At 50.1% G+C, this 26,550-nt stretch overlaps 3 protein-coding genes across 7 annotated transcripts; 2 read left to right on the top strand and 1 right to left on the bottom strand.

The window, feature by feature from the left end:
• Nucleotides 1-215: 215 nt before the first annotated feature.
• Nucleotides 216-7,802, bottom strand: rnf2 (ring finger protein 2). Of its 2 annotated transcripts, none has more exons than XM_030364333.1 (9): nucleotides 7,670-7,802; nucleotides 6,300-6,396; nucleotides 4,294-4,454; nucleotides 3,976-4,058; nucleotides 3,532-3,664; nucleotides 2,898-2,997; nucleotides 2,526-2,698; nucleotides 1,728-1,917; nucleotides 216-987 (listed from the first exon to the last, which is right to left on the bottom strand). In XM_030364333.1, the coding sequence occupies exons 1-9, from the start codon at nucleotides 7,717-7,719 to the stop codon at nucleotides 886-888; spliced, it is 1,089 nt and encodes a 362-aa protein (XP_030220193.1). In that variant the 5' UTR covers nucleotides 7,720-7,802; the 3' UTR covers nucleotides 216-885. The 2 variants fall into 2 exon arrangements, with proteins under 2 accessions (XP_030220193.1, XP_030220194.1); XM_030364334.1 differs by having other exon boundaries at nucleotides 2,526-2,695.
• Nucleotides 7,803-8,863: 1,061 nt separating this feature from the next.
• On the top strand, nucleotides 8,864-20,774 carry si:ch211-267e7.3 (ADAMTS-like protein 2). Of its 4 annotated transcripts, XM_030364292.1 has the most exons (20): nucleotides 8,864-8,995; nucleotides 10,120-10,161; nucleotides 10,318-10,421; nucleotides 10,877-10,952; nucleotides 11,206-11,308; nucleotides 11,622-11,767; nucleotides 12,577-12,700; nucleotides 13,391-13,471; nucleotides 13,936-14,111; nucleotides 14,505-14,874; nucleotides 15,086-15,268; nucleotides 15,997-16,294; nucleotides 16,376-16,491; nucleotides 17,127-17,253; nucleotides 18,175-18,388; nucleotides 18,493-18,648; nucleotides 18,934-19,104; nucleotides 19,214-19,390; nucleotides 19,510-19,663; nucleotides 20,008-20,774. In XM_030364292.1, exons 1-20 carry the CDS (start codon nucleotides 8,918-8,920, stop codon nucleotides 20,151-20,153), a joined length of 3,042 nt encoding a protein of 1,013 aa, XP_030220152.1. In that variant the 5' UTR covers nucleotides 8,864-8,917; the 3' UTR covers nucleotides 20,154-20,774. The 4 variants fall into 4 exon arrangements, with proteins under 4 accessions (XP_030220152.1, XP_030220153.1, XP_030220154.1 ...); XM_030364293.1 differs by lacking the exon at nucleotides 10,120-10,161; XM_030364294.1 differs by lacking the exon at nucleotides 20,008-20,774 and having other exon boundaries at nucleotides 19,515-19,663.
• An 814-nt stretch (nucleotides 20,775-21,588) lies between these two features.
• LOC115549246 (ferric-chelate reductase 1) lies at nucleotides 21,589-26,534 on the top strand. The gene is made up of 7 exons (XM_030364352.1): nucleotides 21,589-21,861; nucleotides 23,314-23,524; nucleotides 24,115-24,192; nucleotides 24,783-24,856; nucleotides 25,639-25,736; nucleotides 26,012-26,111; nucleotides 26,347-26,534. Exons 2-7 carry the CDS (start codon nucleotides 23,314-23,316, stop codon nucleotides 26,398-26,400), a joined length of 615 nt encoding a protein of 204 aa, XP_030220212.1. The 5' UTR covers nucleotides 21,589-21,861; the 3' UTR covers nucleotides 26,401-26,534.
• Nucleotides 26,535-26,550: the final 16 nt, after the last annotated feature.

Here is a 26,550-nt window from a genome sequence, read left to right as displayed (position 1 = left end):
CGGCTCAATTCAAACATCTGTCTTGAACTGAGGTCTAGTCTATAGACACAGGCCACGCCCATTTTGATGCCACAACCAAATTAAAAATGCCTGGTTGTCATCTTGTCCAGAATAATCTACTTTGAATCGATTTATTTTTCACTTTGAAGCCCAAAAATAACTTACGTGGAACCCCTCTTACACTTAATTCCAAACACAATAATTGTTATTCAGAACAGAGGAACAGATTCGGGTTTATTGTTCAAACAGAAAATTAATTTTACACCAACATCTGGAACCTCGTGACCTTCAAATGTTAACATGCCTTTTAGAAAAAGAAGGATAGATATGGACTCAATGTTCCCAGCGCCTTCCGCTAACCCCTCCCCGGGGTCTGAGGCCCGCCCCCCCCCCCCCAGTCCGGACGTCACATACACAACTAAAACTAACACTCTAACGCACCCAACAACCCGACCTTTGACCTCACCGGTCAGTGGTGACTGCGGGGGAATTTGGCGCCGTGCCCCCCCCAGCCCAGATAGACCAGAAGGTCCAGATTGGACCCCCTCCAGCAGCCCAGGCTAGAGCGTCCAGGGGTCCAGTCTACCCCCCAGCGTCGGCCTGGATTCTAGAGGCCAGACCCACAGTCCTGCTCGGGGTGTGGGTCTGGGTGTGGGGGTGGTGGGGGGCCTTGTCTGACCGGGGGGGGTCTGACCCGTGGGGGGGTACGGCCGGGTGACGGTGCACATTAACATACAAGAGATAAGAAGATATAGAAAACAAAACCAATGTACACGAGTCGCTGGGGCCGACTCCTCCTCTCCTCCTCACACCGGCTCCTTCGTAGGTGCAGTAAACGTAGTCCTGTGTTTGTGTGTGTGTGTGTGTGTGTCTGTGTGTGTGTCTCTACTTGTGTTCTTTCGTGGGGGCGAAGTACAGTTCCATGGGCTTGTTGACCTTCCAGTACTTCTCACTGACCAGCTCCAGGGAGAAGGACCCGTTCAGCACCTGAGGACACACCGCGTTAGGGACGCACCTCAGAGAGTGTGTATAGAGGTGTTAGTGTATATATGAATGTAGTTAGCTGTGTTTATTAGGGGTGTAACGATACATGTATTCGTATTTAAATCGGTACGGACGTCACGGTTCGGTGCATGGATGTACACGGAGAATACACGGTATAAAATTAAATAAAACTGGCGTGCAAATTCTGTGTTATTTGCACTATGTGCTGAATTTTCAGTTTTATAACTGATAGTCTTATTTTGTTTACAAGTTAAGGATGGAGTCTGGAGTGTACTTATTGTGGGGTACTTATTGTTTACTGTTTACATCTTAGATTACACAGTTCGGGCTGTTGCAGCTAGCTCAGGGGAGAGACAGTATGAAACTAGGTGGTACAACCTGAGACAATAAAAAAGAATTGCCTTCTGCATTTTTGGTTTTTCTTTTCCCTTCATTGTTCCGAATTCGTACCGAACCGTGATGTCTGAACCGAACCGTGACTTCAGTGTACCGTTACACCCCTAGGGTTTGTGCATGAGTGTGCTCCTAAATGGAAGGAGGAGGCCGCGGATATAGATGTTTTGTGTGTGTGTGTGTGTGTGTGTGTGTGTGTGTGTGTGTGTGTGTGTGTGTGTGTGTGTGTGTGTGTGTGTGTGTGTGTGTGTGTGTGTGTGTGTGTGTGTGTGTGTGTGTGTGTGTGTGTGTGTGTGTGTGTGTGTGTGTGTGTGTGTCCGTCCACCCACAGTGAAAGTGGAGGCGGCGCTGGGGATGTAGATGGTGTACTGCTTCTCGGAGGCGGCCTCCACGTTGACGGGGCTGGCCTCGGCGTTCCTCCGCAGCTCCTCCAGGGCGAGGCGCACCGCCAGGTACTTGGAGAGGTGGTCCACCGTGGCGTTTCCCGACGTCTTGATGTAGCGAGGGACGAACTCCACACTTAACGCACACACACACCCACGTTAGTGGGAAAGTCCCTGGTTAAGGGTACACCCTGGTTAGGGTGAGGGGTACAGTCCCTGGTCAGGGGTACACCCTGGTTAGGGTTAGGGGTACAGTCCCTGGTTAGGGGTACAGTTCCTGGTTAGGGTTAGGGGTACAGTCCCTGTTTAGGGTTAGGGGAACAGTCCCTGGTTAGGGTTAGGGGTACAGTCCCTGCTGAGGGTTAGGGGTACAGTCGCTGTTGAAGGTTAGGGGTACAGTCCCTGGTTAGGGTGAGGGGAACAGTCCCTGGTTAGGGGTACAGTCCCTGGTTAGGGTTAGGGGTACAGTTCCTGGTTTGGGGTACAGTTCCTGGTTAGGGGTACAGTCCCTGGTTAGGGTTAGGGGTACAGTCCCTGGTTAGGGTTAGGGGTACAGTCCCTGGTTAGGGTTAGGGGTACAGTCCCTGGTTAGGGTTAGGGGTACAGTCCCTGGTTAGGGGTACAGTGGGTCACTAAGGGGTGATCCAGGGGAGCCCCAATGGTTCAGGGGCTCCTCACTGCTGAACCAGTAAAGAATCAGCGCTATACTGGGACTTTAGGGTTTTGTTTCTCTTCTGAACACACCTGTTGTGGGCGTCGTCCTTCTCCATCAGAGTGGGGTGTGGCCTAAAGACCAGCTCTATCTCACTGGCGCCGCCGTCAATCACCGAGTCCCCGCCCCCGTTCTCCGTGGCGTTCTCCATGTCCAGCCCGCTGTCGTCGCTGGTCTTGGTGCGCTTGATGCTTGGCCCCGCCTCCTTGGGGTGGAGTTAAAGAGGCGTGATGGTGTTAAACCTAACAGGCTAACCTACGTAGCATATAAACCCCATCATAACAACCATCATGGTAAACCAACTAGCATCTATCCCAACATAATCAGCCACTTGGTTAACATAGCCATCATTATCCCCAAATAACCACCAAGCTAGCATGTATCCTGACCCCCGGCCGACCTACCTGGTTGCTATGGACAGAGGCGTTGCTACAGTGGGAGGAGTCTCCGTTGTCTTCGGCTCCACTTCCGTTCTCCACCGTGTGCTTCTTACCACGCTGCAGTCTAGACACGTGCACACACACACACACACACACAAGTTTGTTTGTCTTGATACTGACAGGTGTGTCCACCTGGTCGTTGTATGGAGGTGTGTACTACTGGGTGTGTGTACCTGGCTGGGGGTGTTACCTGTTCATAACCTGTATCTTCAGCCCCTCCTCTATACTGTGGGGGTGTTACCTGGTCATAGCCTGTATCTTCAGCCCCTCCTCTATACTGTGGGGGTGTTACCTGGTCATAGCCTGTATCTTCAGCCCCTCCTCTATACTGTGGGTGCGTTACCTGGTCATAGCCTGTATCTTCAGCCCCTCCTCTATACTGTGGGTGTGTTACCTGGTCATAGCCTGTATCTTCAGCCCCTCCTCTATACTGTGTAGGTGTTACCTGGTCATAGCCTGTATCTTCAGCCCCTCCTCTATACTGTGTGGGTGTTACCTGGTCATAGCCTGTATCTTCAGCCCCTCCTCTATACTGTGGGGGTGTTACCTGGTAATAGCCTGTATCTTCAGCCCCTCCTCTATACTGTGGGGGTGTTACCTGGTCATAGCCTGTATCTTCAGCCCCTCCTCTATACTGTGGGACAGTGCCTGCTGGTTGTTGTGTTTGCTGATCCGGGCAAGAACCCTCTCCTGGTGGGCTTCATACTCATCTCGGCTGGGGTAGATCTTACCTGAGAGGTGACACATTACACTAGCTTATACACCTGAGGTGACACGAGTTATACACCTGAGGCGACACTAGTTTAAACACCTGAGGTGACACTAGTTTATACACCTGAGGTGACACTAGCTTATACACCTGAGGTGACACTAGTTTAAACACCCGAGGTGACACTAGTTAAACACCTGAGGTGACACTAGTTAAACACCTGAGGTGACACTAGTTTATACACCTGAGGTGACACTAGTTTATACACCTGAGGTGACACTAGTTTATACACCTGAGGTGACACTAGCTGCTGCTGGGGTGAGAAGGACTTACTGATGAGAGCGTCGAAGTTTGGGTCTGGACGCAGAGACCTCTTGGACACCAGCTTCTTACGACATGTCGGACACTCCTTGTTACTGGAGTGGCAGGAGGGGATGAGAGTGCGAGAGAGGGAGACTACATGTTAAGTTCAGGAACATAACTCACCAAGATCTGAATGGTGGTGATAACTCACCCAGACCTCCACCCAGACCTCTGAGTGGAGGTTATAAACTCACCCTGACCTCAAGAGTGGAGGTTATAAACTCACCCAGACCTCAGAGTGGAGGTTATAAACTCACACAGACCTCTGAGTGGAGGTTATCAACTCACCCAGATCTGAGGGCCGTGATGATGCAGTCGGCGCAGAAGCGGTGGAGACACTCCTTGGTGGTCATTGTGTTCTTCAGCATGTCCAGACAGATGGGACACATGAGCTCACTGTGCAGCGACCGCGGAGACACAGCGATCTCCAGCCCGTCCGTTATCGCCTCCTGCAGAGAGGCGCTATGTTATGGCCTCCTGTAGAGACGTTACGTCATATTGTAGTAATGTTATAGCCTCCTGTAGAGACGTTACGTCATGTTGTAGTAATGTTATAGCCTCCTGTAGAGACGTTACATCATGTTGTAGTAATGTTATAGCCTCCTGTAGAGACGTTACCGTCATGTTGTAGTAATGTTATGGCCTCCTGTAGAGACGTTACGTCATATTGTAGTAATGTTATGGCCTCCTGTAGAGACGTTACCGTCATGTTGTAGTAATGTTATGGCCTCCTGTAGAGACGTTACCGTCATGTTGTAGTAATGTTATGGCCTCCTGTAGAGACGTTACGTCATGTTGTAGTAATGTTATAGCCTCCTGTAGAGACGTTACGTCATGTTGTAGTAATGTTATGGCCTCCTGTAGAGACGTTACGTCATGTTGTAGTAATGTTATGGCCTCCTGTAGAGACGCTACCGTCATGTTGTAGTAATGTTATGGCCTCCTGTAGAGACGTTACGTCATGTTGTAGTAATGTTATGGCCTCCTGTAGAGACGCTACCGTCATGTTGTAGTAATGTTATGGCCTCCTGTAGAGACGTTACGTCATGTTGTAGTAATGTTATGGCCTCCTGTAGAGACGCTACCGTCATGTTGTAGTAATGTTATGGCCTCCTGTAGAGACGTTACATCATGTTGTAGTAATGTTATAGCCTCCTGTAGAGACGTTACCGTCATGTTGTAGTAATGTTATGGCCTCCTGTAGAGACGTTACCGTCATGTTGTAGTAATGTTATAGCCTCCTGTAGAGACGTTACCGTCATGTTGTAGTAATGTTATGGCCTCCTGTAGAGACGTTACCGTCATGTTGTAGTAATGTTATGGCCTCCTGTAGAGACGTTACCGTCATGTTGTAGTAATGTTATGGCCTCCTGTAGAGACGTTACCGTCATGTTGTAGTAATGTTATGGCCTCCTGTAGAGACGTTACGTCATGTTGTAGTAATGTTATGGCCTCCTGTAGAGACGTTACCGTCATGTTGTAGTAATGTTATAGCCTCCTGTAGAGACGTTACCGTCATGTTGTAGTAATGTTATGGCCTCCTGTAGAGACGTTACCGTCATGTTGTAGTAATGTTATGGCCTCCTGTAGAGACGTTACGTCATGTTGTAGTAATGTTATGGCCTCCTGTAGAGACGTTACCGTCATGTTGTAGTAATGTTATGGCCTCCTGTAGAGACGTTACCGTCATGTTGTAGTAATGTTATGGCCTCCTGTAGAGACGTTACCGTCATGTTGTAGTAATGTTATGGCCTCCTGTAGAGACGTTACATCATGTTGTAGTAATGTTATAGCCTCCTGTAGAGACGTTATGTCATGTTGTAGTAATGTTATGGCCTCCTGTAGAGACGTTACCGTCATGTTGTAGTAGTGTTATGGCCTCCTGTAGAGACGTTACCGTCATGTTGTAGTAATGTTATGGCCTCCTGTAGAGACGTTACGTCATGTTGTAGTAATGTTATGGCCTCCTGTAGAGACGCTACCGTCATGTTGTAGTAATGTTATGGCCTCCTGTAGAGACGTTACCGTCATGTTGTAGTAATGTTATGGCCTCCTGTAGAGACGTTACCGTCATGTTGTAGTAATGTTATGGCCTCCTGTAGAGACGTTACCGTCATGTTGTAGTAATGTTATGGCCTCCTGTAGAGACGTTACCGTCATATTGTATTAAGGTTATGGCCTCCTGCAGAGAGGTTATGTTTCAGTCTAAGTTAGTTGTGTGTGTGTGTGTGTGTGTGTGTGTGTGTGTGTGTGTGTGTGTGTGTGTGTGTGTGTGTGTGTGTGTGTGTGTGTACCTGCGGGGTCCTCTGCAGCTCGTACAGGCTCAGCTCCCAGGTCTTGCTGAGGGGCTGGACCCCGTTGGTCTGAACGGTCTGGGTCATCACGGCAACACTGTAACCCCATGACACACTCATCACCATGACAACACTCACTACCATGATGACACCCCATAACACACTCATCCCCATGACAACACTCACAACCATGACAATATCCCGTGACAACCTCATCACCAAGACAACACCCAATGATACTAACCCCAATGACAACACACCATAATACACTCACCACCATAACAACACACCACAACACTTTTCATTGTCAAACAGATCTGCAGATTTCTGAATAAAACATTGAACTCTTTCCATCATGACCGGTGATTATATCATCAGGACCAGTTATCTACTGTCAGGACCACCGATTCCACCAGGATCACTGATTCTACCACCAGGACCACTGATTCTACCATCAGGACCAGTTATCTACTGTCAGGACCACTGACTACCATCAGGACCAGTGACTTCCATCAGGACCAGTGACTCTAACACCACTACCAGTGACTACCATCAGGACCAGTGATTCTAACACCACTACCAGTGACTACCATCAGGACCAGTGATTCTACCATCAGGACCAGTGACTCTACCATCAGGACCTTTGACTCTACCATCAGGACCAGTGACTCTACCATCAGGACCAGTGACTCTAACACCAGGACCATTGATTCTAACACCAGGACCAGTGATTCTAAAACCAGGACCAGCGACTCTAACACCAGAGTTGTTTATGAATGACCACCTTAACAACACGATGCCTCCAGGACGGACGGTAACTTCAGGTTCTCCTTCCTGTTCCACAGGGTCTCATAAAGGAAGGATCAGTGGAGTTGGAACCGCTAGGAGGTCGGTGGAGCACAAAGGGCCGTAAAACTGTATTATATATATGATATTGTATGATACTATACAGGGCTGTACCGTCTGAGTAGTGGTCCATTCCGCCGTGGAGGAACACTCCGCTCATGCTAACCCTAAACAAACCATGGCTGTGGTACTCAACGGTGAATCAGACCCGGGACCGGTGCCTGCCTGTCCGGGTCGACCCTCCACCGGGTTATTACCAGACCGAAACCGGGGACCGGAGTGCGGTCAGAACAACAACAACAACAGGAGGGGAGCGGGAGGACGGAGGGATCCCGGAGGTAGCTAGCTCCTCAGAGACAACAACAACACGGCCCGCGAGGAGCCGTCCCCGCCGCCGCAGCGCGAGCCTCCGGCAGCGGCGCGAGTCTTCCGCTGCGGCGGACAGAGCCTCGCCCATCCGCCCAAACACCTGGACCCAGCGCAGGAACACGGCACCCTAAACATCGCGTTTATGAACAACTTACCGACGGAGCAGCAGCTTCTCGAGCAGCGACAGCAATATGGCGGGTCTCATCCACACTGGGGCACCTGGGAGATGTAGTCTCTATGTATGTAGGTCAGCCGGGAGATGTAGTCTCTTTGTCTGTAGGTCAGCCGGGAGATGTAGTTTCTGTCTATGTAGGTCAGCCGGGAGATGCAGTCTCTGTGTATGTAGGTCAGCCGGGAGATGTAGTCTCTCTGCACCGTGTTCAATATTTAATCACTTATTGGTTTGAGTTGTATTCCCATATACTTCCCTGTAATCTGTTTTAAGAAATATAAAATAATAAAATCAGAAGTATATAAAAGTATATAATATTATATTTTCTGGTTTAGTGAACTATAACTGGACTGGTTTAGTGAACTATAACTTGTTTACTGAACTATAACTGGCCAAGTGATTAATAACTGGTTTAGTGAACTTTAACTGTTCTGGCTTGATATTAAAGCTTTGTTTGCCTTGTGTGATTGTAAAACTGTATATATTATATGTATATGATAAGTGGTTAATAGTTCAACCACACAGCAGCAGTGACAACAACGTGTGCATGGTGACGTCACATCGCGACGGCCGCCGCCCTCGTGGGAGAGTGACGGGTGGAGTGACGTCAGAGTCCCTATCCTCGTTGGTCTAATGGAGACGTGATAATGTGTCATTATGGGAGACATGGTAGGATTTTTTACGGTTTATCAGGGGAGACGTCTTCCTCAGCTTAGGTGACTGGAAGTCTTCCTTCATATTCAACATGACGACTCCTCTCCAAATAGCGGAGAATCACCAACAAAAATAAACATGAAGTATCAATGCGTACCAAACCTATTCTAATGCTGTTAGACCTTCTACAAAGAAGGTCTTATAACAAGTTAGGAGGAGTGGGATGGGGGGAGAAGGAGGAGGTATGTGGGGATGAGGAGGAGAAGGAGTATGGTGGGGAGGAGGAGGAGGAGGAGGAGGAGGAGGAGGAGGAGGAGGAGGAGGAGGAGGAAGAACTGTATGGGGAGGAAGAGGAGCAGGGCGAGGGGGGGAGCAGTTTTGGGAGGTAGAGGAGCAGATAACGGAGGAGGAGGAGCAGTTTGAGGAGGGGGGGGGGGGCAGTTTGAGGAGGGGGAGGAGCAGTTTACGGAGGGGGAGGAGCGGTTTGGGAGGGGGAGGAGCAGTTTGAGGAGGGGGAGGAGCGGTTCAGGAGGGGGAGGAGCAGGTCGGGGAGGTGTTGTCGGCTCCTGAATGAACCATGTTCGGTACCGGAGCCTCCGCGGTGCTTCTCCTGCACGTTGTGTTTGTACCGGGAGCCAGCAACTGGGCCCCCAAGGTAAGCGGGAGCCCCTTCCCTCCTCCCCGCGGGGCCGGTCCTCTTCTCCGCTCCCTCTCCCCGGCGCTGCGGCTCTCTGGTGCCTCTGCTTTACACGGCTAGATACAGCAACACGACCAGTGTTGACCAGTTCAACCGCTGGAAGTGTTTCTGCAGACCAGTTAAACCTCTGGAAGTGTTTCTGTTGACCAGTTTAACCAGTGGAAGTGTTTCTGTAGACCAGTTAAACCGCTGGAAGTCTTTCGCTATACCGGTTTAACCGCTGGAAGTGTTTCTGTGGACCAGTTTAACCAGTGGAAATCTTTCTGTAGACCAGTTAAACCAGCGGAATTGTTTCTGTAGACCAGTTAAACCAGTTGAAGTGTTTCTGTAAACCAGTTTAAACAGTTTAAGTGTTTCTGTAGACCAGTTAAACAGCTAGAAGTGTTTCTTGAGGGTCCCGGACTGCGAGGCTGAGGTTGGGGTTGATGGTGTGTAAACCCCGCTTGTACGTCGATGTTAAACTATCGTGTTGGTGTTTCTCTGAGTTTCATGGACCTTAAAGGACGCCTCGCTTCAGAGCGTTGAAGACTAGCAGAATACGGGCTGAGGAGGAGAGCCTCTCGTTGTTGTTGTTGTTGTTGTTGTTGTTGTTGTTGTTGTTGTGGTGTAGCGGCTCCCACCGACCAACTCTGCTGTTCTCTTCTGTTCCTCCGCGGTCACATATTCCTGTCGTCTCCTTCGCTCCCTCCTCCTCCTCTCCTCTCTCTCCTCCTCTCCACATCAAAGCAGTCTGGTTAGTAGGTTAAGGTCAGCTGCTCAGAGCTGCTTATTAGGTTAAGGTCAGCTTCTCAGAGCTGGTTAGTAGGTTAAGGTCAGCTGCTCAGAGCTGTTCAGAGGAACTGTCCTGGTGGAAGAGGTGTTAGGCCATCTCTAGTGACCACATATTGACCTGCTATACTGTGATGCAGTCCACACACACACAGGAATTTTTTGATATTGGTGTAATGAACTAGTTAGTTGTATTGATACCGATGTGTGTGTGTGTGTGTGTGTGTGTGTGTGTGTGTGTGTGTGTGTGTGTGTGTGTGTGTGTGTGTGTGTGTGTGTGTGTGTGTGTGTGTGTGTGTGTGTGTGTTTGGCAGGACAGAAGTGATGAGAGTGTAGATCCGCACAGAACCACACAGGTACCCCACACACACACACACACACACACACACACACACACACACACACACACACACACACACACACACACACACACACACACACACACACACACACACACACAGTGAAGGTGACTGAGTGTGTGTGTCTGTGTCTGTGTGTTTGTGTGTGTGAAGGAGGAGGTGTTTGAGTGGTGGGGGGAGTGGTCCAGCTGGTCCTCCTGCTCCAGGAGCTGCGGAGGAGGAGTGAGGAGTCAGGAGAGACACTGTCTTATACAGAGGTACACACACACACACACACACACACACACACACACACACACACACACACACACACACACACACACACACACACACACACACACACACACACACACACACACACACACACACAGTTTCTGACTGATAATTGTCAACCTGCTGTAGAGTTCATCCTTCTTCTCTACTCTCTTTCTCTCCTTGTCTCCTCTCCCCTCCTCTCCTTTCTCCTCCTCTCCTTTATCCTAATATTAGGAGCTAGATCATAATGACATAAACAGTGAGTTGAATAGTAACCTCATCGTCATTAATGCTCTGTCCCAATTGGTCAGTCATTAATGCCCTGTCCTCATTGGTCAGTCATTAATGCCCTGTCCTCATTGGTCAGTCATTAATGCCCTGTCCTCATTGGTCAGTCATTATTGCCCTGTCCTCATTGGTCAGTCTTTAATTCCCTGTCCTCATTTGTCGCTTTCAGGTTGACTCCTGCCCAGAACATTAACAGTTCATACTGTCTGGGCTCAGCCAAAAAATATCAACTCTGTCCTATACAGGTACTGTCTGCCTGTCTGCCTGTCTGGCTTCGGTCTGCCTGTCTGTCTGCCAGCCTGTCGTTCTGTCTATCTGTCTGCCCGCATGTGTGTCTGTCTGCCAGAACATTTGATTATTAAATATATATATTAGACCTTTGACTGAATGTAGTGTGTGTGTGTGTGTGTGTGTGTGTGTGTGTGTGTGTGTGTGTGTGTGTGTGTGTGTGTGTGTGTGTGTGTGTGTGTGTGTGTGTGTGTGTGTGTGTGTCTGTAGCCATGTCCCAGTCTCAGCGTGAGCTTCAAGCAGCACCAGTGTTCCCAGTTCAATTCCAAGGCCTTCGGAAAAACCCACTACCAGTGGATCCCACTGTACCCAGGTAAGCAGTCAGTCACTAGTTACAAGTCCTGTATCCAGGTAACCTGTCGGCCACAAGTTACTAGTCCTGTGGCCAGGTAACCAGTCAGCCACTAGTTACTAGTCCTGTACCCAGGTAACCAGTCAGCAACTAGTAACTAGTCCTGTACCCAGGTAACCAGTCAGCCACAAGTTACTAGTCCTGTACTCAGCTAACCAGTCAGTTGAACATTAAGTGATTCAAACAGTAAGTCAGTCTGTTTCTTGAAGATAATTCTCCTAAGATAATAGGCTGTGTTCAAACGTCTCTCTTTCTGTCCTGATTGGCCGGTCAGCTGATTACATCAGCATCTCCAACAAGCCATGTGACCTGCAGTGCAGCACACAGAGCGGTGAGCGCCAGCTGCTGGTGCCTGCCCACGACGGTACCTTCTGCCGGGACGCCAAGCTGACCGGGGTCTGCATCGAGGGGGTCTGCCAGGTAAACAGCTAACTAGTCAACTAACTAGTTAACTAGTCCACAAACTAGTTACCATTCTGCCGGGACGCCAAGCTGGCTAGGGTCTGCATTGAGGGGGTCTGCAGGTACATCTAGTCAACTAACTAGTGACCAGTACTAGTATTCGTTAATTACTGAGTAGGCCTGCACAATAAATCGCGATCTCGATTTACACCTCTGTGGATTTAATTTTTTTACAAATTAATTATGTATATATAATATATATTTATGTAATTTTATTTATTTATTTATTTTTAAAGCCTTAATTTACAGGTGTGTAGAGTTGGTTCAGTAGTTATAAAAGGCCAGCAATTAAAGACAATCTGCTGCTAAATGTACAAAATAAATCATTCCGTTTTTAATCCTGCACTTTAATCAGTTATAAAGGGCCATATGAAACGCAACGTGCTAGAGGTGCCAAAAAGCTATGTTTGGTACTGCCATAATTTTATTTTTGTTTTGGTTTCATGTTTACAATAAAAACTACATTTCGTGAGAAAGAAATCGTGGCAGAGAATCGTGATACCAATTCTAAGCTAAAAAATCGTGATTCATATATTTCACAGAATCGTGCAGGCCTATTACAGAGTTAGTTAACTGTGCAGCTAGTTGACCATCTGACTAGTTATAGTAGTAATCCCTCCAGAACCCTATAGCAAACAAAGAATAACTAGACTGACCAATGTGGCTATCAAACTAACCATCTGGCTAATAAGCTAACCATCTGGCTAACAAGCTAACTATCTAGCTAACTCCCTGGCTAAAGCTAACTAGCGGCGCTTCTCTGCTAGCCGGTTAGCTGTGATGGACAGCTGTACAGCAGGAAGTCAGGCGACCGCTGTGGCGTCTGCGGAGGAGACGGGACTTCCTGTCAGCGCGTCTCTGGAACCTACAGAAAGGGACTCACACAGTTAGGTAACACACACACACACACACACACACACACACACACACACACACACACACACACACACACACACACACACACACACACACAGTATTCCAGTTGGTAAGATCAGACCTATTGGTTAAGCCCGGGTTATGACGGAAACTAGGGCCACATTAGAGAACGATTGGTTCCCTACCAAAGTCTACATATGGGCGTGACGTCCCCATTGGTTCACTACCGCCACCATTAGGCCGTGGCTACGGCGCCGCAATTGCTTGCGGTGTTCTTCAAGCAGAGGAAACTACCATGTTGGGCACATTGTGGAATAAATGGGTGCCTGGCACCGACCAAAACTAAACCGTCCAACGGGACCTTAGGTCACTTCTGGAACACTACACGGTTTCTCAGCCGTCTAGGTCTTCAAGAAGGGTTTCTGGGAAATGTAGTGCTAGATGAAGAGGGAGTTTCTGGGAAATGCAGTTCTACATGAATAAGGGGTTTCTTGGATATGTAGTTCTAGATGAAGAAGGGGTTTCTGGGTAATGCAGTTCTAGATGAAGAAGGGGTTTCTTGGAAATGCAGTTCTAGATGAAGAAGGGGTATCTTGGTAGTGCAGTTCGAGATGAAGATCGGGTTTCTGGGTAATCCAGCTGACCCTCCCATCACGTGACCCCAGCTGGATGCTAACCTAGCGTGTTGTGGTTGTCTACGGCTAGGCTACGCGTTCATCACCAACATCCCGGCCGGAGCGAGAGACATCCAGATCATCGAGAGACGCAGGACCGAGAACATCCTGGGTGAGGTCAAAGTTCATGGGTCAAAACCTAGAACACCCACAGTTAGGTCAAAGGTCATAGGTCAAGACCCAGAACATCCTTGGTGAGGTTAAATGTCAACATCCAGGGTGAGGTCAAAGGTCATAAGTCAAGACCTAGAACATCCTGGATGAAATCAAAGGTAATAGGTCAAGACCTAGAACATCCATTGTGAGGTTGAAAGTCATAATTCAAGACCCAGAACATCCTGGGTGAGGTCAAAGCGCACAGGTCAAGACCCAGTACATCCTGGGTGAGGTCAGAGGTCATAGGTCAGTGCTGAATGCTGAGGGTGTTTTTATGCAATTGTTAGGCTGTCCTATCTGATGCTTATGCTAGCACTGTGCCATCCAGCGCTAATGCTGGTGCTGTGCTTCTGATGCTCCTGCTAGCGCTGTGCTATCTGATGCTAATGATAGCGCTGTGATATCTAATGCTCATTCTAGCGCTGTCGGACGAGGCGGGGAACTTCTTCTTCAACGGAGACAGCGTCATCGACAACCCGCGTAACTTCCGCGTGGCGGGAACGGTGCTGAAGTACCGGCGGCCTGGAGCCTCCGCCGCCGACGGCCTGGAGTACATCAGCGGGCAGGGGCCCACGCAGCAGGGCCTCAACCTCATGGTACACACACACACACACACACACACACACACACACACACACACACACACACACACACACACACACACACACACACACACACACACACACACACACACACACACACACACAGCAGGGACTCAACCTCATGGTACACACACACACAGCAGGGACTCAACCTCATGGTACACACACACACACACACACACACACACACACACACACACACACACACACACACACACACACACACACACACACACACACACACACACACACACGCACCCCCAGCAGGGACTCAACCTCATGGTACACACACACACAGACACAGACACAGACACACACACAGGGACACACAGGGACACCAACCCCACCTCTCTGGGTCTCCAGCAGTGTCTCTGTGTGTGTTTCCAGTACTACAACTTAAACGGGAAACTTCCCTACATTACCTACGAGTTCATACTGCCTCGTGACATCACCGATGACATCACACCGCCCCCTGTCATCACCGATGACATCACCAGAGGAGATGACATCACGAGCGGACCCGCCATCCTAAACCAAACCCACAACGAGGTGGACCTGAGAGAGGCCAATCACAGCCGCCCAGGCACTGAACAGGTGGCGGCAGGCCCGCCGCAAGGGGCAGCGTCTGTCCAGGAGCTGCAGACGCCCAGCCCCCCCCCGCCGGTGGCCATGTTGGTCTACCATCCATTCGACGCGGTCATCAGTGATGAGTACCGACACAACGACCTGCAGGAGCCCCGCCCCCCCGCCGCCTACAGTAGGACCCTGTTTGAGATTCTCTCTCTCTCTCTCTCTCTCTCTCTCTCTCTCTCTCTCCCCCTCCCTCCCTCCTGCTGTTTGTCGTCTTCTCTTCGCCTGGCTACTATGGTAACGTTGCTAGCATGCTAACTGTGCTAACGTTCCCAACATAGCAGCTGTTCTAACTCTGCTAACGGTGCTAGCGTTCTAACGCTGCGTTCTCTCTTCAGGGAGCGGCAGCTCCAACTCCATCGACAGCGAGCCCGGGAACCACACCCACCCCTCTAAGCCCCTCCTCTTCCACCACCGAGGTCACTTCCTGGATCTCCTGCTGGCTCTTCCCGCCCCTCTGCCCCGACCAGGCAACCAATCAATTGGTCTGGAAAACGCGCTGGCTACCAGGAAGTCCTCTGGTAGGAAACCAGTGGGTGGAGGAGTGTCTGCTCTACTGGGTGGAGGAGTGTCTGCTCTAGGAGGTGGAGGAGTGTCTGCTCTAGTGGTGGAGGAGTGTCTGCTCTAGTGGTGGAGGAGTGTCTGCTCTAGGAGGTGGAGGAGTGTCTGCTCTAGTGGTGGAGGAGTGTCTGCTCTAGTGGTGGAGGAGTGTCTGCTCTAGGAGGTGGAGGAGTGTCTGCTCTAGTGGTGGAGGAGTGTCTGCTCTAGGAGGTGGAGGAGTGTCTGCTCTAGTGGTGGAGGAGTGTCTGCTCTAGTGGTGGAGGAATGTCTGCTCTAGTGGTGGAGGAGTGTCTGCTCTAGGAGGTGGAGGAGCGTCTGCTCTAGTGGTGGAGGAGTGTCTGCTCAAGTGGTGGAGGAGTGTCTGCTCTGGGGTGGTGGAGGAGTGTCTGTTCTAGGGGGTGGAGGAGTGTCTGCTCTAGTGGTGGAGGAGTGTCTGCTCTGGGGTGGTGGAGGAGTGTCTGTTCTAGGGGGTGGAGGAGTGTCTGCTCTAGTGGTGGAGGAGTGTCTGCTCTAGTGGTGGAGGAGTGTCTGCTCTACTGGGTGGAGGAGTGTCTGCTCTAGGGGGTGGATTCAGGTTGGGGAACGGGCATTTATGGTGTTCATTTGTACCTTAGACCACAACATGAATGCTACGTGTGTATGTAATTGTCTACTTATGTGTACTTATATACACAACGTCTTGTTCCAGTGGTTCTGGGTGAGGGGCAGTACAACCTCACACACATGACCACACACACGGCCTTGGGCTACGAGCCCCCTCCCCCCCACACACCGCTGACAGACCCCGACCCCAACACGCCGCCTAGCCAAGACACATCCCCTCGTGGAGAAACGCCCCCTCATGGAGACACGACCCCTCGTGGAGACACGCCCCCTCGTGGAGACACGCCCCCTCGCGGAGACACGCCCCCTCGTGGAGACACGCCCCCTGGGGTTGCTCTTGAGCTCCAGCAGATGGCAGCAGAGCTCACAGTCAGCACTGAGAGGTAACACACACACTGGATACACACTGGATATACCCACTGGATACACACTGTCAATTAACAGTCTCTCTCGCTCTCTCTCAGTAATGACTTTGATGTGGGTGTGGCCTCTGATGTGGGTGTGGCCGAGGTCAGCCTGGCTGATATGTACCGCTGGAAGATCTCTGGCAACGCCCCCTGTAGCTCCACCTGCACTACAGGTAACACACACACACACACACACACACACACACACACACACACACACACACACACACACACACACACACACACACACACACACACACACACAGGTAAAACACACACAAACACAGGTAAAACAAACACAAACACACACACAAGTAACACACACACTCCCTTTGGTCAGGGAGGGATGGGTAGATGTTAGACAATCTGTCTATGTCCCGCATTGTTACATATTTATATTTATTATACTATTTCTTCTTCTTTTTCAAAGAACTGATAAGGCGTGGCACATTGAACCTTAGTTTCGTTAATACTCTGTATTCAATGCAATGACATTCATTGCATTGAATTATATTATACACACACACACACACACACACACACACACACACACACACACACACACACACACACACACACACACACACACACACACACACACACACACACACACACCCACACACACCACAGGTAACACACACACCACAGGTAACACACACTCCTGCAGTATGAGTACCAGCTATGTTATGTGTGTGTGTGTTTCAGGTATCAGTACCAGCTATGTGTGTGTGTTTCAGGTATCAGTACCAGCTCTGTGTGTGTGTGTTACAGGTATAAGTACCAGCTATTCTATATGTGTGTGTTGCAGGTATCAGTACCAGCTATGCTATGTGTGTACGCTACGATGGTACTGAAGTAGAAAACAGCTACTGTGACTCGTTGACGCGACCCGAACCCACACACGAGTTCTGTAACGGAAAGGAGTGTCCCCCCAGGTACACTACTAACACTAACCTGGTACTAAGTACCTAGCTTGCACTAACCTGGTACTAACCTATAACCAACACTAACCTAGAACTAACCTTGTACTGACACTCACCTGGTACTAACCTAGTACTAACCATAACCTGGTACTAACCTAGTGCTGACACTAACCTGGTACTAACCTAGTGCTGGCCTAGTCCTGCTAGTTATACTAGCTCTACTAGAACACTCCTGCTTCTGGTAACAGGTAGGAGACCACTGGGTGGAGTTAGTGTTAACTAGTGGTTAACTAGTTAGTGGTAACTAGTAATGTACTAGAACTGAGGTACTGAGTAGCACCAGATGGGACCAGTTGTGTTGTGTACCATGTCAGAGCAGGTGTGTTGTGTACCAGGTGAGAGCAGGTGTGTTATGTACCAGGTGTGTTGTGTACCAGGTGAGAGCAGGTGTGTTGTGTACCAGGTGAGAGCAGGTGTGTTATGTACCAGGTGAGGGCAGGTGTGTTATATACCAGGTGAGGGCAGGTGTGTTGTGTACCAGGAGTGTTGTGTACCAGGTGAGAGCAGGTGTGTTGTGTACCAGGTGAGAGCAGGTGTGTTGTGTACCAGGTGAGAGCAGGTGTGTTGTGTACCAGGTGAGAGCAGGTGTGTTATGTACCAGGAGTGTTGTGTACCAGGTGAGAGCAGGTGTGTTGTGTACCAGGTGAGAGCAGGTGTGTTGTGTACCAGGTGAGAGCAGGTGTGTTGTGTACCATGTGTGTTGTGTACCAGGTGAGAGCAGGTGTGTTGTGTACCAGGTGAGAGCAGGTGTGTTGTGTACCAGGTGAGAGCAGGTGTGTTGTGTACCAGGTGAGAGCAGGTGTGTTGTGTACCAGGTGAGAGCAGGTGTGTTGTGTGCTAGTTGTATGATGTACCAGGTGTGTTTTGTACCAGGTGGGAGACCAGCGGGTGGAGTGAGTGCTCCCGGACCTGTGCGGAGGGTTTCCAGTTCCGGACGGTGCGCTGCTGGAAGATGATGTCACCGGGCCTGGACTCCTCTGTCTACGATTCGCTCTGCCTCTCGCATGACCTGCACAAGCCGGCCAATAGGAAGGTCTGCCATGGTCAGAGCTGTGGGCCTCAGTGGGAGGTCTCTGATTGGTCAGAGGTCAGTATATCTGTGTGTGTGTATCTATGGATTTTTTTATTGCAAGGGAAGTAAAGGTGACAGAATGTGTGTGTCTGTGTATGTGTGTGTGGGTGTGCGTGTAGTGCTCTGCCCGCTGTGGTCTGAGGGGTCTTCGTTCTCGTGACGTCCGCTGCTCCATGGAGACCCGCCTCTGTAACGACTCCTCTCAGCCAATCGGAAGCCAGGAGTGTGAAGGCCCACCCTGCGACCGGCGCTGGACCGTCTCTGATTGGGGGCCTGTGAGTCACATGACCTGAGCCACCGCATCCACAACACACAAACAATTACACACATTAATGGACGAGGTAACATGGTGTCTTTTCTTTGTGTGTGTCTGTCTGTCTGTCTGTCTGTCTGTCTGTCTGTCTGTCTGTCTGTCTGTCTGTGTGTGTGTGTGTGTGTGTGTGTGTGTGTGTGTGTGTGTGTGTGTGTGTGTGTGTGTGTGTGTGTGTGTGTGTGTGTGTGTGTGTGTCTGTCTGTGTGTTTCTGTGTGTGCGTGTGCTCGTGTGTCTCTGTGTGTGTAGTGCTCCGGTGTGTGTGGGGAGGGCCGGATGATGCGTGCGGTGGCGTGCCGCTCAGCGGGGGGGGTGGTGATGTCAGAGGAGCAGTGCGACCAATCAGCACGCCCGCTGGCCGTGTACCCGTGTGGAGATCGGGACTGCCCCGCCCACTGGGTGGAGCAGGAGTGGCAGCAGGTACACACACACACACACACACACACACACACACACACACACACACACACACCATGCTTTAGCTAAGATAGCTGTGGAAAATCGATGGTGTGTGTGTGCTTGTTTGCAGTGCAACGCGTCATGTGGGCGGGGCTTGCGGCTACGACAGGTGGTCTGTGCAGGGCTGGAAGGGGGCGTGTTCAAAGAGTTCCCTGGAAGCAGCTGTGGCCACACCCCCAAACCAGAGAGCTCCTCCTCCTGCTTCCAGAGGCCCTGCTCCAAGTGGTTCACGACCTCCTGGTCCCAGGTACCCGTCTCACTCCCGTCTGTCTCATGCACCTGTCTCTCTACATGTCTGTCTAACCAATCTTTCTCACCACCTGTCTGTCTGTCTGTCTGCCTGTCTGTCCTCCCCTCCCCCCTCAGTGCAGTAAGACGTGTGGGAGTGGCATCCGTGTCCGCGAGGTCAAGTGTTACCAGGGGGAGGAGCTTGTAACCAGGGGCCACAGCTGTGACTCCTCCCTCAAACCTGAGGCCAGACAGAGCTGTGACGTCATGAGCTGCCCTACCGAACCCCCAGGTATAATATCATAAATACTAGCACCTATAGAACCCCCAGGTATAACATCATAAATACTAGCACCTATAGAACCCCCAGGTATAACATCATAAATACTAGCACCTATAGAACCCCCAGGTATAACATCATAAATACTAGCACCTATAGAACCCCCAGGTATAACATCATAAATACTAGCACCTATAGAACCCCCAGGTATAGAACCATGAGGACTACGACCTGATATAAGTGTGTGTGTGTGTGTGTGTGTGTGTGTGTGTGTGTGTGTGTGTGTGTGTGTGTGTGTGTGTGTGTGTGTGTGTGTGTGTGTGTGTGTGTGTGTGTGTGTGTGTGTGTGTTTGTAGCTCCGCCCCCGGTCTCCGTGCAGCTGGACTCCTCCTGTCAGGATAAGCCGACCGCGAACTGCGCTCTGGTGCTGAAGATCAAACTGTGCTCCCACTGGTACTACAGGAAGGCCTGCTGCCAGGCCTGCTACAGCCTGACCACCTGACCCCTGACCTCACCATGACCCCTGACCCCTGGTACTACAGGAAGGCCTGCTGCCAGGCCTGCTACAGCCTGACCCCCTGACCCCTGACCTCACCATGACCCCTGACCACTGGTACTACAGGAAGGCCTGCTGCCAGGCCTGCTACAGCCTGACCCCTGACCTCACCCTGACCCCTGATACTACAGGAAGGCCTGCTGCCCGGCCTGCTACAGCCTGACCCCCTGACCTCTGGGCCTCCACAACACACACACACTCTCTCTGTTGAAACAAGGACAAGGTGAGGGCAGGTCAGCACCCAATCACAAGGCAGCTCTATCTGTACTGTAGTAACAGAACAGTGAGTGACTGGCCCATGGACCAATCAAAATACAGAAACACACACACACACTCACACTCACACTCACACTCACTCACACTCTGTGTGTGTGTGGGCGGGCAACAGGCTAGCCATCTCCCTAGCAACAGGCTAACTTGCTCCTCAGCAACAGAATAGCCTGCTTCCTAGCAACAAGCTAGCATGGCCAGGGTGACCAGACTGTACACTGTTTGTTTACCTGTTTCTTGTTTACTGAGATCTATGTTTTTGTGGTTTACTGAATAAACAACTGTTACCGACCCGTCTGACTGTCTCTAGCCTAATGCATAATCATCGGTAACCTACATCTAAACTACCCATCTTTAATCTAACCCCTATACTAACCAACTCTAAACTAACACCTAAACCAACAATCTCTAACCTAACACCTAACTACTCATCTCTAACCTAACACCTAAAATAACCATTTCTAACCTATCACTTAAACTAACCATCTCTGACCTAACCCCTGAACTAACCATCTCTTACCCAACCCCTAAACTACCCATTTCCAAACTCACACCTAAACTACCCATCTCTAATCTAACACCTAAACTAACCATCTCTAACATAGTACCTAAACTTCATATCTCTAACCTAATACCTAAACTACCCATCTCTAACTAGTACCTGAACTAAGCATTTCTAAGACTTCATGGGACATAACCAAAGAGTAAACAATGTCCTGAGACTATTAAACTAGTAAGAGCATTACATTAATCTGAGGGGGGCTGCCGTGGTAACCACTACAGCAGGAGGGAGTGGGTCTGAGAAGGGTGCCGACTGGAGTGGACAGTATCGGAGGACAATGGACAGAACTTAAAGAGGGGCTGGAGTCTGGTTTCGGCTGAACAGGAGAACAATGGAGAGCAGTTCTACCCGGTGGTTAGTCCGGGATGCAATCATAATCTCCAACAAACAAGACCCAAACCGGCAAGACACATGAGCTGGGACACTTTATGTATGCTTTCAGTTGGACCTATAGTCTCTGTTTCAATAGAAAAAACACACACACACACACACACACACACACACACACACACACACACACACACACACACACACACACACACACACACACACACACCCCTGTAGGGGGTATCCTGGTCACATGATCTAAGTGGACGTTAAAACGGAGCCCAGAGTAAAGGACCCTCTCGTCCTGAACACTGATCTGATACACATCGTACCTACAGGACGCTCTGTACGGTACACTGCCTGAGACTCCTTTAGGCTACACTACGACTACCACGGACTCCTACTGCAGTACGGACTACTGTTAACTTGTGTAGTACTGTAGTACGGACTTTAACACAGCCTGAGGACCTCAATCCAAAATTTGCTTCATTCAAGGTAATATCTCCACAATTTTTTTTGATGTAATGTACTCAAATGTACTTAACATGAATTTAAATGGATACATAATGCCAAGTCCGGCCCAGCCCAGCGCAGTCCATTTAATCAGTAGCTGTTAGCTCTGGTGGTCAGCCAGACCCCCCTGGTGACGGTTCAGATAGAAGTTATCCAAGGTAAGGCACCGGAGGAGTCTCAGCAACTCCATGACCGGACGGCAACCAGAGACCCCCAGGGTACCTAACACCAGGGAACCTAACCCTAACACCAGGGTACCTAACCCTAACACCAGGTTCCCTAACCCTAACACCAGGGAACCTAACCCTAACACCAGGGAACCTAACCCTAACACCAGGTAACCTAACCCTAACATCAGGGTGCCGCACACCAGGGTAACTAATCCTAACACCAGGGTACCTAACCCTAACACCAGGGTACCTAACACCAGGGTACCTAACCCTAACACCAGGTTAACTCACACCAGGGTACCTAACCCTGACACCAGGGTACCTAACCCTAACACCAGGGTACCTAACACCAGGGTACCGAACCCTAACACCAGGGAACCTAACCCTAACACCAGGGAACCTAACCCTAACACCAGGGAACCTAACACCAGGGAACCTAACCCTAACACCAGGGAACTTAACCCTAACACCAAGGTACCTAACACCAGGGAACCTAACCCTAACACCAAGGTACCTAACACCAGGGAACCTAACCCTAACATCAGGGTGCCGCACACCAGGCTACCCAACCCTTACACCAGGGTACCTAACACCAGGGTACCTAACACCAGGGTACCTAACCCTAACATCAGGGTGCCTAACACCAGGGTACCTAACCCTAACATCAGGGTGCCGCACACCAGGCTACCCAACCCTTACACCAGGGTACCTAGCCCTAACATCAAGGTTCCTAACACCAGGGTACCTAACACCAGGGTACCTAACCCTAACACCAGGGAACCTAACCCTAACACCAGGATACATAACAACAGGGTACGTAACCCCAAAACCAGGGTACATAACACAAGGGTACCTAACCCTAACACCAGGGTACCTAACACAAGGGTACCTAACCCTAACACCAGGGTACCTAACCCTAACACCAGGGTACCTAACCTTAACACCAGGGTACCTAACCCTAATACCAGGGTACCTAACCTTAACACCAGGGTACCTAACACCAGGTTACCTGACCCTAACAGAAGGGTATCGATCCTAAGGCATGGGGCCCCTTATCCTAAAGCAGGGTCAGTACCCGCTGGTTACCTAACCTTTAAGCGACAAGAGTGGACACTTACCCCAGGAGCTGGACTTAAGGGACATCCTCTGTGTAAGTTCAGATGGCTCTTTTTCCTCAGTGTTGGATGGCTTGGTTCAAACAGCCGGCCGCTAGCCCTGATAGGATACCCTGACCTGATACCCTGACCTGGTGTCCTCCCCTCAGATGACCTCCAGACCCCCTGCTGTGTGGCTGCTGCTGCTGGCTGCTGTGCTGGGCCGCGTCAGGGAGGGGCGGGGCTTCTCCAACGGCTCGGTGGCCTCCTCCTGTGAGACGCTGCTCCCGGGCCACCACCCCTACAACGCCTCCACCCTGGCCTCGCCCTACACCGTGTCGGCCTCCGCCTCCACCTACCGCCCTGGCGACAGCATCACTGGTACCTCACTGGTTCTTCACTGGTACATCAGTACATCACTGCTACCTCAGTAAATCACGTACCTCACTGGTACCTCAGCACATCACTGGAACCTTACTGGTACATCACTGATATGTCAGTACATCACGTACTTCACTGGTGCCTCAGTAAATCACATACCTCAGTACATCACTGGTACCTTGTTGGTACATCACTGGTACATCAGTACATCCATGGTACCTCAGTAAATCACTGGTAAATCACTGGTACCTCAGTACATCACTGGTACCTCACTGGTACATCACTGGTACATCAGTACATCCATGGTACCTAAGTATATCACATACCTCACTGGTGCCTCAGTACATCACTGGTACATCACTGGCACATCACTGGTACCTCAGTAAATCACTGATAAATCACTGGTACATCACTGGTACATCAGTACATCACTAGTAAATCACTGGTACCTCAATACATCACTGGTACATCACCGGTACATCAGTACATCACTGGTACATCACTGGTGTTCTGAACCTTCCAGTAAGAATAACCAGTGTAGAACCAGCGACACACGGTCACTTCTGAACACACCATGTGACCCCCACCAGTATACATGGAGATGGCGTCCAACGGCTCCATACCTTTCCAGGGGTTCATCCTACAGGCTATGAGCCGCGCGGGACAAGGTGAGTGACTCATGCGAACTCAACCCTAAACTATCTCTAAATTAACCATAAACTAACCATAAACAAAGCATAAACTAACCCTATACTAACCGTAGACTAACCCCAGCTCAACCCTAAACTAACCCTAACTCAAGCCTAAACTAACCCTAAATGAACCCTAAACTAACCATAAACTAACCCTAACTCAACCCTAAACTAACCCTAACTCAACTCTCAACTAACCCTAAGCTAACCCAAGGTCAGTGCTCACGCTAACTCAACCCTAAACTAACCATAAACTAGATAGATTGATCGATCGATTGATAGATAGATAAGACTTTATTGTCTCACACAAGGGTTACAGAAAAAAATCTTTGACAAACTAAGGATAAACTAACCCTATACTAACCCTAACTCAACCCTAAACTAACCCAAGGTCAGTGACTCACGCTAACTCAACCCTAAACTAACAATGAATGAAGCATAAACTAACCCTATACTAACCCTAGGCTATCCCTAACTCAACCCTAAACTAACCCTAAACTAACCAAAGGTTATCAATGTTGAACCCTAAAGCCGGTCTGTTGTTGTGTTTTGTGTTGATGGACCAGAGGGTTTGCCGGTGGGTTGCTTCACCAACATCGACACCAGCCTCACCAACACCCTCCACTGCAGAGGCATGCAGGTACCCATCCACCTTAAACACTCACTCCACCCCAGTCCATCACTCCACCTCAGATACTCACTCCACCCCAGATACTCACTCCACCCCAGTCCATCACTCCACCCCAGTCCATCACTCCACCCCAGTCCATCACTCCACCCCAGTCCATCACTCCACCCCAGTCCATCACTCCACCTCAGATACTCACTCCACCCCAGTCCATCCCTCCACCTCAGATACTCACTCCAACCCAGTCCATCACTCCACCTCAGATACTCACTCCAACCCAGTCCATCACTCCACCTCAGATACTCACTCCACCCCAGTCCATCACTCCACCTCAGATACTCACTCCACCCCAGATACTCACTCCACCCCAGATACTCACTCCACCCCAGTCCATCACTCCACCCCAGATACTCACTCCAACCCAGTCCATCACTCCACCTCAGATACTCACTCCAACCCAGTCCATCACTCCACCCCAGATACTCACTCCACCCCAGTCCATCACTCCACCCCAGATACTCACTCCACCCCAGTCCATCACTCCACCTCAGATACTCACTCCAACCCAGTCCATCACTCCACCTCAGATACTCACTCCACCCCAGATACTCACTCCACCCCAGTCCATCACTCCACCCCAGATACTCACTCCACCCCAGTCCATCACTCCACCCCAGATACTCACTCCACCCCAGTCCATCACTCCACCTCAGATACTCACTCCACCCCAGTCCATCACTCCACCTCAGATATTACGAGCTTATTTTACCAGCAGTTCCTGTCTGTCTGTCTAGAACTCGTCGATCAGTCATTCTTCACCAACAAAGAAACAAAGGCTCCAGGTGACCTGGGAGGCCCCTAGTAACAGTAGCTCTGGAGACATTTACTTCTGGTAACACACACACAAACACACACACACACACACACACACACACACACACACACACACACACACACACACACACACACACACACACACACACACACACACACACAAACACACACACACACACACACACACACACACACACACACACACACACACACACACACAATTAATTTAACAAGAACGAATTTGTGTATTTGCCAGACAGACGTGTCAATGTCATCATCTGATGTCATGGAGCTGATGTCATGGTACTGATGTCATCATGCAATGTGTTGCAGCGCCTCCTTCGTCCAGACCTACTCCACCTTCTGGGTGAAGGTGACCAGCGAAGATGTGAGACTGGACAGCTCGGTGAACAGGATCCCTGCTGGGAGCATGGTCAGGAGACGTCATGACATCATGATGACATCATGATGACATCATTACACACAGCCAAAAGCATCATTACCCACACCAAAGGATGAACAACTAATTAACGTGCTTAAACAAATGATAAATTAACAATCAACTGTTACTATAACATCAAATGCAAGATATACTAAACGTCCAACAACTGATGCCTGTTCTAGATTCAATGTCAGAGCACACCAATAATCCGGCTCTCTCTCCCCAGACCGCACTCCTCCTGACCGGACTCTCCGTGGGGTGGGGCGGCCTGTCGCCCTGAGCACCCTGTCAGCATGACCCTATTAGCAGCACCTTGCTAGCAGCACCCTGTCAGTCTCCTCCCGGGGCCTATCGTCCCCCTCAGGGGTCTCCAGAATAACGTCTACAATAATAAAGGCCCCCCCCCTCCTTCTGCCCACGTCTCCATGTT

Source organism: Gadus morhua, chromosome 8 (genome assembly GCF_902167405.1).
Source record: "Gadus morhua chromosome 8, gadMor3.0, whole genome shotgun sequence".
NCBI lineage: Eukaryota > Metazoa > Chordata > Actinopteri > Gadiformes > Gadidae > Gadus > Gadus morhua.
This window is presented reverse-complemented; position numbering and strand designations above follow the sequence as displayed.